This window comes from Tupaia chinensis, unplaced genomic scaffold (assembly GCF_000334495.1).
Source record: "Tupaia chinensis unplaced genomic scaffold, TupChi_1.0 Scaffold000361_2, whole genome shotgun sequence".
NCBI classification, from domain to species: Eukaryota; Metazoa; Chordata; class Mammalia; order Scandentia; family Tupaiidae; genus Tupaia; species Tupaia belangeri.
In genome coordinates, this window is record NW_006159858.1 from 5,206,527 (window position 1) to 5,222,729 (window position 16,203).

The window sequence follows — 16,203 nt, forward strand, 5'->3', positions numbered from 1 at the left end:
AAGTCCCGGACCTGGCAGCTTGCTTTCTCATTTTTCCTCTCCCTTCTCTCTCTCACTCTGTTCCCCTCTGGTCAAATTAAAATAAATAAATAAAGATAAATAAAATAATTCTTAAAAAAAAAATTACTGATTATATAGAAACAGAAGTTCAAACAATAAACTATGGAATGAATATCTCAGGGGCCAGAGAGTAGCACAGCTAGACCCACAAGGAAAAGTCCTGGGTTTGACGCTGGCAGGTAGTATGGTGGTTAAGGGCACTGGACTCTCACATGGCCAACCACTGTTCAAGGCCCCGACCTGGCAGCTTGCTTTCTCACTTTCCCTCTCTCTCTTTTTCTCACTCCATCCCTCCCCAGTTAAATTAAAATAAATGAAAGAAAGTGATTTTTTTTTTTTAATTCCTAGGATCACATCCCATCCCAGGACCTCCCTGGGCATGTATGGAGGTCCCACACATTTATGTTTATGATCCAGGCTGGCTGAGGCTGGGAGTGAATCAAACTGCAAAGATTCGGTGCGGGGGTATCTATCTCTCTTACCCTCTCTCTTTCCTTCATAGAAAAGATAAATAATGGGGCCAGAGAGATGGCGTAGTGCTTAAAGCACTGGACTCCCATGTGGTCGACCGTGGTTTGAGTCCAGGACCTAGCAGCTTGAAATTCACACCAGGTACATGTGCGTGTGTGACCAATATCCGTAGAGAATGAAGAAGGGATTACAGCATGGCCATCTCCCCAGGGTGGGGATGATTTCTCACTTTCTGTCTCTCTGTCTCCAGCAAGCACACATGCCCTATAGCAAAAATTTCTATAAATAAGTAAATAAATAAATAGTCTTTTAAAGAAAGAAGCTTGGATGTTAAAGATAGATTCAGTCTGATTCTAAAAGGCACTTAATTTAAATATCTGATAATGCCTTCATGTAAAATACAGAGGCAAGTATTTGAACTTACAGATGAGATGTTCTCCAGCTCCATGTGTTTGACCAAGGGCATTCGCAGAAACTGTCCTTTGATAAGGAAATCAAACTCCACATGTTTGTGGAACTCTAAAGAAAACATATAATTAAATTATTATCAATCTTAAGATCTGAAGTGCTACTGACAGCAGAATACAAGACACCTCTAAACAAAGAAGTATCTATTCTCCTAGCGTAGCCTCTGAGTGTCTCCAAAATTTCTCACAGTACAATTGGATCATAAATTCTAATATACTACGTGATTTTCAAGAAAAAACACTTTGGTGACCAGCAGTTAGTGTAATGGCTATGTTGCTGGACTCCCATGTAGTCAACCGCCGTTCAAGTCCCAGACCCGGTAGCTTACACTTACGCCAGGCATGTGTGCATGTGTGCCTAAGATCCCGAGAGGAGAATGGAGGAGAAGGGATTGTGGTGTGGCCATCTCCCCAGGGGGGTGATTTCTAGCTTTCTGTCTCTCTGGCGAGCACGTGCGCCCTATAGCAAAAACCTTTCCCCTCCCCTGCCAAAAAAAGAAAAGAAAAAGAAAAAACACTTTGTTTTGCTTGTACAATTGTTTTGTTATCAGTAGTGGTGTAATTATTTTGACTTTTCAAAAACTCTATCTTATGGAAAATTTTAAAACATACACAAAAATAGAAATAATAATGAACCCTCTTCACTCACTTTGTCTAACAACTTACGGACGATGATGTACACCTGTCCCTCCATTCACCTGCTGGTTTATGTTAAAGCAAATCTCTGCTATGGTATCACTTCCTCTATAAACACTTTAGTATGTACCTGTTTCTAGAATATAAAGACTTGGGCTAACCCCACAGCACAGTGGTTAGATATTATGCAGAGAAAGCCAGATTCTACATGGCTGGGCATGCATGTGCCCAGGATCCTGACTGGATGGAGAAGATAAGAAAAAAGGACTGCATCATGACCAGGAGTTAGAGAATGGGGGAGCGGTGCTTCCTCTCTTCCTTTCTCTTTCTCTTGTATATGCACATGTGTTCTGTAACACAATAATAAATAATAAAACAATAAAATGAAAGAACTTAAAAACAGTCACTATATCAGGGCTAGAAGGTGGCGTGGCGTTTAAAGGCACTTGATTCCCACATGGCCAACTGTGGTTGGAGTTCCAGAACTGGTGGCTTACTTTCTTGGTTCCCCTTTCTCTAATTCTATCTCTCTCTGGTCAAATTTAACAAATAGTAATAATAACAAATGGAATTACATGAATAAATAATTTTTTAAAAAGTCGCTATATCAAAAAATTTAACAAGTATTTTTTTAGTTTACAGTGTGTGCTTTTTAAAATCTGGATCCAAAAACTATGTATTATATTTCACTATATTTCTTTTAGTCTGATAAGTTTCTCCACCTTGGCATTTATTTGCTAAAGAGTCTTGGAGGACCAGCAGTTGGTGTAATAGCTACTCCAATGTAGTCGATCATGGTTTGAGTTCTGGACCTGGTGGCTTAAACTCACACTGGGCACGTATGTGTGTGTGTGTGTGTGTGCCCAAGATCCCAAGAGGAGAATGGAGGAGAAGGGATTGTGGCATGGCCATCCCCCCTGGGGAGTGATTTCTCATTTTCTGTCTCTCTGTCTCTCTCTGTCTTTCTGGTGAGCGCACACACCCTATAGCAAAAAACTTCTCAAAAAAAAAAAAGAGGGAACCAACAGTTAGCGTAATGGCTATGTCGCTGGACTCCCACGTAGTCGACTGCGGTTCGCGTCCTGGACCCGGAGGCTTAAAACTCACGCTGGGCGCGTGTGCGTGCATGCCCAAGATTCCAAGAGGAGAATGGAGGAGAAGGGATTGCGGCATGACCATCCCCCTGGGGGGTGATTTCTTGCTTTGTGTCTCTATGTTTCTCTCTGTCTGTCTGGCGAGCGCACGCGCCCTATACCGAAAATCTCTCCAAAAAAAACGAAAGAAAGTGTCTTATACTAATAGTATTTCCTATATTCCAGGTTTGGTTGATTACATCAGCACGATGTCCTTTTATATGTTCATCTTTTAGCTAGACAATAAGTATATTATTTAGACCTAAATACTTGCTTAGATTTCAGGTTTGATTTTTGTAGGGAGAATGGATAAGAACATTTATAGGCAGTATTATGTATTTTTCATTGTGTTACATCAGGATGAGTATAATATCTGATTGTGGGGGACCAGCAGGTGGCATTGTCGTTAAAGTGCTGGATACTCCCACATGGCTGACCACAGTTCAAGTCCCGGACTGGTGGTTTGCTTTATCACTTTCCCTCTCTCTCTCTCTGGTCAAATTAAAATAAATGAATGAATAAATAAAAAGAAATTTTTAAAAATTCTTTAAAAAAAAGAATATCTGATTGTGACTCTATTTAAGACATTATGATCTACCTTTGGGCTCAGATTGTATCAGTCTGATCCCAGCTACCATAATGTTCCTTGTCAGCTATTTACCTAACTGATGGTTTTTAGCAGCTATTGCTATTACTTCTTACATATCCATCATTTCATTTGCAGTTGAAAATGTTAAGAATATAGCACTATCATTCTTTCCATAGTTATTAGCTATAATTCTTTTAAAATAAGAATACCTTTATCAACTATTTGGTTTATGATCAAAACATATGAACGCTGAATCATCTGTATCTTCAACTCTAGAGCAATGGCTCAGTTATTCAATTTATACAAAAAGACAAATGTTTAGTCTCCACGTTTAGAAAAATGTGCAACTATTAGTATAAGAACGCCAAGTATTTGGATCACAAAGCTTCTATTGCAATAATTATTCTAATTCACATACTTTTTCAATAAGTAGACTATATAACAGTTCTGATTTTTTTTTTTTTGGAGAGGTTTTTGCTATAGGTGTTCTGAAATTTAAAAAGGTAACTATACAACAGAATCTATACACATTCACGATGAAACTGAACCAACAGAAGTACTACGTAAATCTCTCTGAATCAAGCACTGCAGTTAGCTAGCAATAAGAAATCTGTAGATTGTCCACTCACCCTCAAAAAGTTGTTCACATTCATTCTTTTCTTTTTTTTTTTTGAGAGTATTTTTTGTCATAGGGCATGTGTGATCGCCAGAAAGACAGAGAGACAGAGAGATAGAAAGCAAGAAATCACCCCCCAGGGGGGATGGCCACACTGCAATCCCTTCTCCTCCATTCTCCTCTCAGGATCTTGGGCACGCACACACATGCATGCATTTAAGCTACCGGGTCCGGGACTCAAACCACGGTCCACTACATGGGAGTTCAGCGACATAGCCATTACGCTAACTGCTGGTCTCTTCAAATTCATTCTTGAGACCAGCAGATGGCATAATGGTTACGTCACTGGACTCCCTTATAGTCAACTGCAGTTTGAGTTCCAGAACTGGGGACTTAAACTCACTCTGCGTGCACGCCCAAGATCTCCAGAGAATGGAGGCAAAGGGATTGAAGTGTGGCCACTCCTTTGGGGGGTAATTTCTCGCTTTCTGTCTCTTTGTCTTTCTCTCTCTCTGGCAAGTGCACATGCCCTATAGCAAAAATCTCTTAAAAAGAAAGAAAATATCTCAAACTTAACAAAAAAGTTATGGAATTACTTGAGTAATAAGATAAAAATATTAAGTATTAGTTTATAACTCTCACCTCCCCATTTGTCCAACTAGGGTGGAGTACAAAGAGCTTTCAAATCTGCATAGAAAAATATTTGCCTGGTGTTATTATTAATATATTTCTTTTAGAGGTTTTTGCTATAGGGCGTGTACATTCGCCAGACAGAGAGAGACAGAGAGACAGAAAGCGAGAAATCACCCCCCTGGGGGATGGCCATGCCGCAGTCTCTTCTCCTCCATTCTCCTCTCGGGATCTTGGGCACGCATACACACGCGCCCGGCGTGAGTTTTAAACCACCGGGTCCGGGACATGAACCGCGGTTGACTATGTGGGAGTCCAGCAACATAGTCATTACGCTAACTGCTGGTCCCGCCTGGTATATTTTTATACTTTTCAATGGTGACTTCATTGACAAGATTTGCTCTTCTTTTGGTTGAAATAACTACTTATTTAATTTTATTTATCATTATCATTATTTTTAAATTTTGCTATAGTGCATGTGCCTCACCAAAGAGAGAGAGAGAGAGAGAAAGCAAGCTGGCAGAGTCAAGACTCAAAAACCATGATCAGTCATATGGGAACTCAGAGTCTTACCCACTACACTATCTGCTGGCCCCAACTTTTGTTTTTGTTTTTAAAGAATTATTTTGTTTAACTTCATTTATTTATTTTTCTTTTTTGTTAAGGGGGGTTGGTTTTTGCTATAGAGCACATGCTCACCAGAAAGACAGAAAGCGAGAAATTGTCCCCTAGGGGGGTTGCCATGTCCCAATCCCTTCTCCTCCATTCTCCTCTTGGGATCTTGGGCACGATGCACAAGTGCCTGGTGTGAGTTTAAGCCACCGGGTCCAGGACTCGAACTGCGGTCAATTACATGAGACTCCAGAGACATAGCCATTACACCAACTGCTGGTCCCTATTTATTCATTTTAATTTGACCAGAGAGAGCCAGAGTGAAAGCAAGAGAGAGAAAGAGAGAGAGAGAACTGAGAAAGCAAGCTGCCAGGTCCAGGCGGGAATCGAACCATGGTTGGCCATGTGGGAGTCTAGTTCTCTTACCTACCATGCCACCTGCCAGCCCCCAACTTTTGCTTTAAAAAAGAAATCAGTTATAAGGGCTGGCATGTGGCATAGTGATTAATGCCGTGGACTTCCACATGGCTGACCACAGTTCAAGTCCTGGATCTGGTAGCTTGAAGGTCATTCTGGGTGGGTGTGTATGTATGCATGCCCAAAATCCTGAAGGAAGAATGGAGAAGGGATTGCAGTGTGGCCATCCCTCCTGGGGGATGATTTCTTGTTCTCTCTTTCTCTGCCTCTATCTGTCCCTCTGGCAAACGCATAAACACTACAGCATAAACCTCTCTCAAAAGAAAGAAAAAAATCAGGGGCCAGTAGGTAGCATGGTGGTTGAAGTGTTGGATTCCACATGGTTGACTGCAGTTCTAGTCCCAGACTTGGAGGCTTGCTTTCCTGCTTTCCCTTTCTCTCTCTCTCAGTCTTTCTCTAGTCAAATTAAGAAATGATAACAAATGGAATTAAATAATTCTTAAGAAAAAAAAAAGAAAAATCATAGTTATTCTCAATTCTTCATGTTTAAATTTCCTCTATTTTATGTAATACCTCATTACTTTTATAAAGAACTTTCTTGTAGAAAATGTCAAACATATGTTAAAGTGGAGAATAAAGAACCAATAAACCTCCATATAACTATCATCCAACTTCAGCTATTAACAACAAGTCATGATCAACCTTATTTCATCTATAGTTTTACATACATGTTCATAATAACTTACTGGGCAAATAATTCATGAGTTTAATAGCTAGTGTTTGAAATTTATATCTTTATAAATGTTTTACTTGATATGCTTGGGTATTTACAAATTTTTGTTACATCTAATTTTTTTTTTTTTGAGAGATTTTTTTTTTTCACTGTAGGGCGCGTGCACTCGCCAGACAGACAGAGAGAGACATAGAGACAGAAAGCAAGAAATCACCCCCCAGGGGGGATGGTCACGCCGCAATCCCTTCTCCTCCATTCTCCTCTCGGGATCTTGGGCATGCACGCACACGCGCCCGGCGTGAGTTTTAAGCCACCAGGTCCGGGACACGAACTGCGGTCGACTACATGGGAGTCCAGCGACATAGCCATTACGCTAACTGCTGGTTCCCACATCTAATTTTTTAAATAAATTCTGAACACAGAAAGTAAAATACCAGTATTAATTTTGACATTCTACTATTATATGAAATAAATGCTCAAACACTGATATTATAATTTCATTTTTGTGTTTCACTAGCCAGTGAGGCCTATGCACCATACTTTTATGCTCACATTCTCCATTTCTCCATAGCACAATCACAATGTCTTGATCACCTTCAAATCATAACTATTACACTAAAATCTGTTCCTAAATTACAGCCACCTTATCTCCGTATTGCCTTAAAAGCAGATTAAACAGAAATGATTTTTTCTAAAAATTTTTCTTCCGAAGTATTATCCACCAGGAAAGCCTGTAAGCTATTATTTATAAATTTTATCATTACAAAATTCACCAGTATTATAAAATAAGGCAAAAAAAATAATGCATTTTAGTATAGTGAGTGGCACTATATTCTCTCCTAACATTTCAGACCACATATACCCACCATTTTTGGCCTGTAGCAGTTTGTTGATTATGTTACTAAGGTCGGCAATTTCAGAGGTGGCAGGGATTGAGAAGGGAACATCTTCAACAGCATATCTGTAAAAAGGAAATGATACATCATGATCAAGTCTGCAGATATTTAATAAATGCTTATTGATTTATTCAACAAATATATATTGGGTACCTATTACACGCCAGACATTTTGCATGAAGTAAGTTAAAATGAATTAAATCATGGCCTTGGTTTACTGTCTAGTAATCAAACACAGTGAAGTTTTGTAAGAACAATGTCGTCCTAACCCTAGTCAGAATGGCTAAGATTAAAAAAAATTAAAAATGGGGGGCCAACAGGTGGTATGGTGGTTAAGGCACTGGACACTCCCACATGGCCAACCATGGTTCAGGTCCCAGACCTGGTGGCTTGCTTTCTCACTTTCCCTCTCTCTTCTCTGTGAGTGTCTCTCTCTGGTCAAATCAAAACACATGAATGACTAAATAAAATGAAATAAATAATTATAAGAAAAAAAATGGGAAGCGCTGGTGAGGCTGTGGTGAAAAGGGAATGTTCATACACTGTTGGTAGGAATGTAAATTAGTACAGCCACTGTGGAGAACAATATGGAGGTTCCTCAAAGACCTACAAATAGAACTACCATTTGATCCAGGAATTCCACGCCTGAGTATCTATCCAAAGGATAGGAATACACTCTGTTGGAAAAGTACTTGCACATCTATGTTTATGGCATTATTCACAATTGCTAAAACATGGAGCCAACCCAAACGTCCATGAACAAATGAATGGATTAAAAAAGTGTGGCACATATATGCTATGGAGTACCATTTATCTATTAAAAAATCAGATCCTGGCATTTGATAGAAAGTGGACAAATATAGAAGATTTACTGCTAAGCAAAGCAAGCCAGACTATGAAAGAGAGGCATTGTATGTCCCCATTTTATACCAAATGTCTGTACTCTAATGTAGAAACTCAAAGAAGACATAAAGGCATGAAAAACAATTGCAGGTACTAGAGACAGTGTGGGAAGAGGGTGGGAAATGGGAGATGGTGAGAAAGGGAATCAAGGGGAAAAAGAAAGAAGCAAAACATTTAAGGAACACAAAACTGGAAAATTATCTGTTGATAATGTATATGAGAATATATTTAACTAGACTAATATATAGTGTATTCACAGTGGGAAAATTTGTTTTGTAAGCTGTAACAATATAGAGTGATTGAATGTATATCAAAAAAATTACGTCGGGACCAGGGGGTGGCGTGGTGGCTAAAATGCTGGACACTCCCACATGGCTGACCACGGTTTGAATCCCGGGCCTGGTGGTTTGCTTCCTCACTTTCACTCTCTCTCTCTGGTCAAACTAAAATAAATAAAATAAATAATAAATAAATCTTTTTAAAAATACTGAATTAAAATAATAATGTCATTAGTGTATATATAAAAGAACAAAGAAGCAATAGGCAATTTCAACCAGAAAAAGGAGGGTTGGGGAGTAAGGTTTGAAAAGATGCATTAAAAAAAAAGATGCACAAAAAGAGATCATTTTTAAAGTTGTATCTTTTAGCTTTTTTTTTTGGAGAGGTTTTAGCTATAGGGCGCGTGTGCTCGCCAGGAAGACAGAGAGAGACAGAGAGACAGAAAGCGAGAAATCACCCCCCCCGGGGGGGGGATGACCACACCGCAATCCTTCGCCTCCATTTTCCTCTTGAGATCTTGGGCACTCACACACAGGCACCCGGTATGAGTTTAAGCCACCAGGTCCAGGACATGAACCACAGCTACATGAGAGTGCAAAGACATAGCCATTATGCTAACTGCTGGCCCCTTAAAGATATTTTTTTAAGTTATCTTTACCAGGTTATGGAGAGGCAGGCAAGAAAAAGGGGTATAGGAAAGCAGGAAGAACAGAAAAAACACAGCTGAAAGTTTTTAAAATGTCCACTCAGCTTATTCCAGAAACTATGATCTTACTCTAGGCAAAAGAGTTAGTTTTACTTTTTTTCTGAGACAAAAGGAACCACAGTAGCAGTCCAAGGTAAGGAATAATATCATCAGAATTTTGTTTAATTAGATCTTTCTGGATATAAAATGGAAACTGGATTAGAAAAATACATGATAGGAGGTAGGTTAAGAGACTCATAAAAGAGAAACTGAGGGACCAGCAGGTGGCATGGTGGTTAAGGTGCTGGGCACTCCCATATGGCCAACCATGTTTCAAGTCCCCAACCTGGGTGGGTTGCTTTCTCACACACACACACCAACCCCCCCCTCTGATCAAATTAAAATAAAATGAAATTAAATAAATAATTCTTCTAAAAAAAGCTGAGAAAAATGTGTACAAATTACATATGTTAAAATGAGTTTGTATCCAGAAAATATAAAGAGCATGCATAATGCAATAATAAAAGATAATCAATTTTGGGGGCCAGCAGTTGGCCTAATGGCTATGTTGCTAGACTCCCATGAAGTCAACTGCGGATTGAGTCCTGGCCTCAGTGGCTTAAACTCATGCTGGGTGCGTGTGCATGTGTGCCCAAGATCCCAAGAGGAGAAGGGATTGTGGCATGGCTATCTCCCTTGTGGGGTGATTTCTTGCTTCTGTTTCTCTGTGTCTTTCTGGCAAACGTACACACCCTATACCAAAAACCTCTCCCCACCCCCCACCCCAAAAAAAGGATAATGAAATTTTATAGGCAAAGGATCTAAATAGATAGTTCTCCAGAGAAGATATAGAAATGACTGATAGACATATAAAAAGATGCCTATCATTAGCTATCATTAGTCATCAGGGAAATGAAAAACAAATCACAATGAAATATCACCTTACACCCTCTAAGGAGGGTATAATAAAAAAGACGGGAGTGGGACCAGCAGTTAGTGTAATGGCTATGTCACTGGACTCCCATGTAGTTGACTGCGGTTCACGTCCTGGACCTGGCGGCTTAAAACACAGCGGGCATGTGTGCGTGTGTGCCCAAGATCCAGGGAGGAAAATGGAGAAGGGATTGCCGTGTGGCCATCCCCCGGGGGGGTGGGGGGGTGATTTCTCTCTTTCTATCTGGCGAGCGCACACGCCCTATAGCAAAATCCTCTCAAAAAAAAAAAAAAAAAAAGATGGGAGTAATTGTGAAGATACATAGAAATTGGAACACTCATCCAATACAGGTGGCAACGTTAAATGATGCAGTTGCTTCAGTAAACAGTCTGGCAGTGAGTCAGCCAGTGGTACACTAGTTAAGGTGGCTGGATCCCACATGACTGACTGCAGCTCAAGCGCTGGTTCTGGTGGCTTGAAAAATATGCCAGGTGTACGTGCATGTACGTCCAAAATCCCAAAAGTAGTGCGGAGATGGAAGAGAAAGGATTAAGGCATGACTGTTTTCCACAAGAACTGCTTTTTCACTTTTTCTCTGTCTCATTTCTCTCTGGCAAGAGAATGGATCCTCTGGAAAATTAAAAAGAACAAGAACAACAGTCCAGCATTTCCTCAAAAAGGTATACATGAAATGACCATCCGACCTAGGAACGCCACTTCTAAATACATACCCAAGATAAATGAAAACTTACATTTACACAAAAACTTGTGTGTGAATGTTCAAAGAACCACTCATAATGGCTAAAAGTAAATAACCTGAATATTAATTTGCTGATGAGTGGAACGATACAGCATACCCAATGCAATATTATTTGGCCATAGAAGAAATGAAGTATTAATACAGACTATAGCATGGATGAACCATGAAAACATTATGCTAAAACCAGTAACAAAAGACCACGTTAGATAACTGCATCTATACAAAATGTCCAGAATAAACAAATCTACAGAAATAGAAAGTAGGTAAGTGGTTGATTAGAGTCAGTGTACCTAAAAGTGTGTGTGGGGGGGAGGGGGATGATAGCTAAAGGACAATGAAAAAATGTTCTGAAATGGATTGTGGTGATGGTTGTACAGCTATGCAAATATGATGCTGCTGGTAGTCAAACTACAGTTTAAGTATTAAAGCCATAACTATATCATGTCAAAAAAGCAGTTATTTTAGGTTTTCCAAAAGGTTACTAAACCTAGGAATTAAGTTTTGTTTCTCAGGCCAGCAGGTGGCAGAGTGGTTGAGACACTGGATCCCACATGGCTGACTCTGAGGTTCGAGTGCCAGATCTAGCAGCTTGAAATGACACCAGGTGTGTGTGTGTGTGCCCAAAATCCTGAGACGAGAATGGAGAAGGGAATTTGGTGTGGTCATCCCCACCCCCCCAGGGGGTGATTTCTCAGTTTCCCTTTCTCTTCAGGAAGTGCTTATATGCTATGGCAAAAATCTAAAAAAAAAAAAAAAAAAAATTGTTTCTTCATTTTACTTAATAATGTGGTCAGTAAAATGTGAGGGGGAGCATTGCATAATTATCCCTCACACACCTGAATAAAGGTATATATATGAATTACACACATATATATGTATGACTTTTCTCCCTCATTTGACTGATCAAAACATTATTTAAGGAACCAGCCGTTAGTGTAATGGCTATGTCGCTGGACTCCCATGTAGTCGACCGTGGTTCAAGTCGCGGACCCAGTGGCTTAAACTCAAGTCGGACAGGTGTGTGTGTGTGCCCAAGATCCTGAGAGGAGAATGGAAGAGAAGAGATTGTGGCGTGGCCATCCCCACTGGAGGGTGACTTCTTGCTTTCTGTCTCTCTGTCTGTCTTTCCGGAGAGTGCATGCGCCCTATAGCTTAAAAAAAAAAAGCCTCTCCAAAAAAGAAAAAACAACAACAACAAAAACATATTATTTAAAAGAAAGAGGAATATTTTAACTCTTAAGTTTTGTTACCTTTGAAGAACCTAAATACAAACATGCACACATATATACAAACATACACAACTGTTATCAATTTATTTTAGGGATTAAAATTAATTGCTCTTATTTCTTATAATTTCATATGAATCAACAAGTGTCTCTACAAAATTTCAGTGAAAAAAAATACAGTGGTGGCCTAGCTACAGTGGCACGCAGCTAAGACACTGAGTTTCCAGGCAGCACTACACAAGAAGCCAGGGTTAGATTCCCTGCAAAACCTAAATGTTGGGCATGGTGGCATGGGCCTGTAATCTCAGTGATTTGGGGAGCTGTGGAGAGGAGGATTCCTACCTCAGGGTGGCCTGGGGAACATGGCAAGATCCCGTCTGAAAAAAGGCCTGGCAGTGGGCACCTGTAATCCTGGCCGGAAGACTGAGGCAAGAGAACAGTGACATGGCCAGACTGCATCTTAGAAAAAAATCTGGGGGGACCTGTAGTTGGCATAATGGCTATGTTGCAGAACTCCCATGTAGTTGACCGCAGTTCATGTCCTGGACCCAGTGGCTTAAACTCATACTGGGCACGTGTGTGTGCATGTGATCCCGAGAGGAGAATGGAGAAGAAGGGACTGCAGCATGGCCATCTCCCCTGGGGAGTGATTTCTTGCTTTCTGTCTCTCTGTCTTTCTCTGTCTCTCTGGAGAGTGTAGCCCCCCAAAGTAAAAAAAAAAAAAAAAAAAACAAACCTCTACAGAAAAAAATTTTTTTAAATGTTTATCTTATTGCATCACCACATTCCTTGAGAAGCATTAGACTAAGCAAAGAAGTATACTATTATACACCTCATAAGAACACTTCAGTCAACAACAGACTTCATATTCCACAATGGTCCCATAAGAAACATACACTCTACTCTCTATGCATAGCCTTTGGGTGTAGTAAACTATACCATCTAAGTTTGTGGATTACAGTCTGCTGTGTTCACACAAAGGCAAAATGGCCTAAAGACACATTTCGTAGAACACCACAAAACTTGGAACATATTCTGGTCTTTAAGTGATGCATGACTGTAGACTGATGTACACTGATTATACAATTTACATACACTGTAAGCAATAACAAATGAGGAATGACTATGATTTATAAGGTCTAGCTAATTTCTTTTTTTTTTTTTCTGAGAGAGAGAGATTTTTGCTATAGGGTGAGTGCATTCACTGGAGACAATGACAGAAAATGTGAGAAAGTGAGAAATCACCCCCACCCCCCATACACACCCCAGGGGATAGCCACACCACAATCTCTTCTCTTCTATTCTCTCGGGATTTGGGGCATGCACACACATGTGCCTGGTGTGAGTTTCAAGCCACTGGATCCAGGACTTGAACGATGGTCAGCCATGTGGGAGTCCACAGCCTTAACCACCACCAAACCTGCTGGCCCCCAATACAACAAAATATTAGGTTGGAGGGAAACTCATGACACATTTTTCTATGCTTCTCTATGCAAAAATGCATCATGACTTTCCCAATGACCAAATATTTATTATTTACGATTAGCACCAGAAAAATTTGACATGGTTGACTCAGTCAATCCAAGAAGCTTCATACATAGTTCCTGTCTTCAATGAACTTAAACTATATTATAACTGAAGAAACCAGGCAAACAGAAAGAAAATTTAACAGTACAATGTACACCACAAAACAGCCTATAATTAGGTTTCAATGAAATGTCACAGAGCTAGGAACCATTGGTAAAAATGTTTATACATAATGCTAATACATATGAAACTACTAAGATGTGTATCTATACTTATTTGCTTAATTAATTTTTTTTTTGTAGAGGTTTTTGCTATAGGGCGTGTGGGCTCATCAGAAAGATAGAGACAGAGAGACAGAAAGCGAGAAATCACCCCCCAGAGGGGATGGTCACAACCCAATCCCTTCTCCTTCATTCTCTTCTGGGGATCTTGGGCGGGCATGCACACATATGTGCCCAGTGTGAGTGTAAGCCACTGGGTCCAGGACTCAAACCGTGGCCAACTACATGGGAGTCTAACGACATAGCCATTACACCAACTGCTGGTCCCAACTAATTTAATATTGTTCAAGGAATGTGGTGATACTATAGCTTGGCACTACTGTTTTTCTATACATAATATACACACACATACATCATCGACAAATACGTCTACATATAAATAAATACATAGCTTAGGTGTATAAATACATTATACTTCAATTACATACTATATTTTATGTACATGTGTATATTATTCTCAAATCTATAACTGAATTGAGTTCAGACTCTCTTATCAAAAACCAGTTCTACCAACTCCCTAATCACAAAAGCATTTCCTATCACCTACTTAAACTTTGAATCACCACTAGCAGACAGCCTGTAATGACATGGCCCATTGTTCATTAAGTTACGCACAGAAGTAGGCTTCATTCAGAGAGTGAACCTGAAGCCCTTCAGTCCCATCCACATTCACATATCAAATGATTAAACAGAGTCCACGCAGCTGGGCAAGAAAAGAGATGATCTCGGGGGACTACTAAGAAGGTCCCTGTGAAATCCTTCCAAGGCACTCTTTGCAACGTCAGTGAAGAACGGCACAAGCGAGGAGTCCAACGAAATAAATAAAGGGGTGGGAAGTGCAAAGGTAAAGACAACCAGGGATTCACAAGGTCATACAGAAGGGATCGAGGGAAAGGATCCTAGGGAGGAGATTCAAGAGTGGGAGACGCTGTACTTACTTCTTGTTCTCAGTGTAGAAGCGTGTCTGGAGCTGAGCCATGGTGGGGGAGTATACACAAGATTTGCCCGAAGAAACGTACGTACTAGTAGTCAGAAAACAGGAGCTCTTGCCCTGTCGGACTACAAGAAGAGGTCGCTCAAAATCAGACTGCACAGGTAGACGAGATGCTGTGATCCAAACCCGGCGACACCACGAGGTTGCCCTTCCGCAGAGGCCCTGCCCACAAAGTCAAATACCTATTCCCAGATTTAGGGATCATCGATCAGTAAAGCAGAGTCTTAAAGGCAGCGTGTCCCTTTACTCTTTGTTGGAGTTCATGCCAAACATTTAGGGCCCTATAAGGAAGATAGAGAAATACCCAATTTAATTATTTAAGAAGGAAAAAAAGCTATCCTTGGGTGGATACTTTAAACGCAGTTTATAGATACTACAACTCCCACGAAGCAGCGCGTCTCAGACGTTGTGACAACTGGGAATTGTAGTCTTTATTGCCACATTGCCCTCAAGAATATCTGACTTGTTTTAAAGCCCTGACTCCAGCCGGTTACCTATTAAATTTTCTCTATCTTCGGTTCTGATTGACTAAAGCCTGCCCCGTACTTTTCTCATGCATATCTGCTGCCACACACTTACTCGGCCGATATTGGAAATGTACTCTAGCCGCTAGCTTCCGGTTTCAGATCCGACCCCGGCGGAAACACGATAGAAAGAGCGAATCAGAAAGGAAAAGCACGACGGTGGCCGATCGTGGTCCTAACTCGCGGGTCTGCGCCGCGCGCTCCCGGACAGGCGCGCCTGCGCATTGTGCTGGTCTCCATGGCGGGGCCTCGGAGCCAAGACGAGGTTGAGTAGACTCGTTTTGAATATTCTCCCCTCTGCTCCGGCGGACTTCCCTCCTCGCCCGGTGGGGCTCTCGGCGGCGGCAGGGCTGGGGGAGGCGGAGGTTTGGCAGAGCTGTCTGCGCCGCCGGGCCTGACGCTACCCTCCAACCCCCCTTTCTTCCTCCCGCCGCCTCCTCGCGTCCCCTCCTGACCCGGCCGGGCTCGTAGCAACCGCCGCCCGCGGTCTCCGCTGCAGCCCGGCACTGACGGCTCCCTCTGCCACCCCGCCTGTGGGCGTCTTTGGGGACCCCACATGGCGTGGCCTAGTACTCCCGGCCCGGCATGGGGCTCGTGGGCTCGGGGGAGGCAGGCAGCAGGAGGAGGTGCCGTTGAGGTGTTTTGAGGGCTGCTGCGCCCGAGGACGCCCCGCCGCCGCTGAGGAGCACCCGCAGCCCTGGGCGGGGAGCGCCCGGTGTGGTCCCCCGCGCTGCCCTGCGCCGTAGGGTCTTCTCCCCCTTCCTGAGCCTTTCAAGACCTTAGTTTTAGAGCAGTATAAAAACATCCTTGAATCCCTGATTTTTTTTTTT

The 16,203-nt window shown here is 41.5% G+C and overlaps 2 protein-coding genes across 7 annotated transcripts in view; one reads left to right on the plus strand and one right to left on the minus strand.

Annotated features, from left to right (window-relative positions):
• WDR12 (WD repeat domain 12) overlaps nucleotides 1-15,025 on the minus strand; it is a 36,421-nt gene extending 21,396 nt beyond the window's left edge. Inside the window, exons 1-3 of the mRNA XM_014589568.2 lie at nucleotides 14,794-15,025; nucleotides 7,231-7,325; nucleotides 956-1,050 (exon numbers count right to left, since the gene is read on the minus strand). Of these exons, the coding sequence (XP_014445054.1) occupies nucleotides 956-1,050; nucleotides 7,231-7,325; nucleotides 14,794-14,834 (231 nt within the window). The 5' untranslated portion in view covers nucleotides 14,835-15,025. The remainder of the gene's footprint in view (nucleotides 1-955; nucleotides 1,051-7,230; nucleotides 7,326-14,793) is intronic.
• Nucleotides 14,491-16,203, plus strand: part of CARF (calcium responsive transcription factor) — a 74,113-nt gene continuing 72,400 nt past the window's right edge. For 3 of the 6 annotated variants that reach the window (XR_003550129.1, XM_006153054.3, XM_027773653.1), the window contains exon 1: nucleotides 15,557-15,638. The gene's annotated coding sequence lies outside the window, so the exon portion shown is untranslated. Of the gene's footprint in view, nucleotides 14,700-15,556; nucleotides 15,639-16,203 lie in introns of those variants that run through there. The other 3 variants (XM_006153055.2, XM_027773654.1, XM_006153053.3) reach the window with 3 other exon arrangements.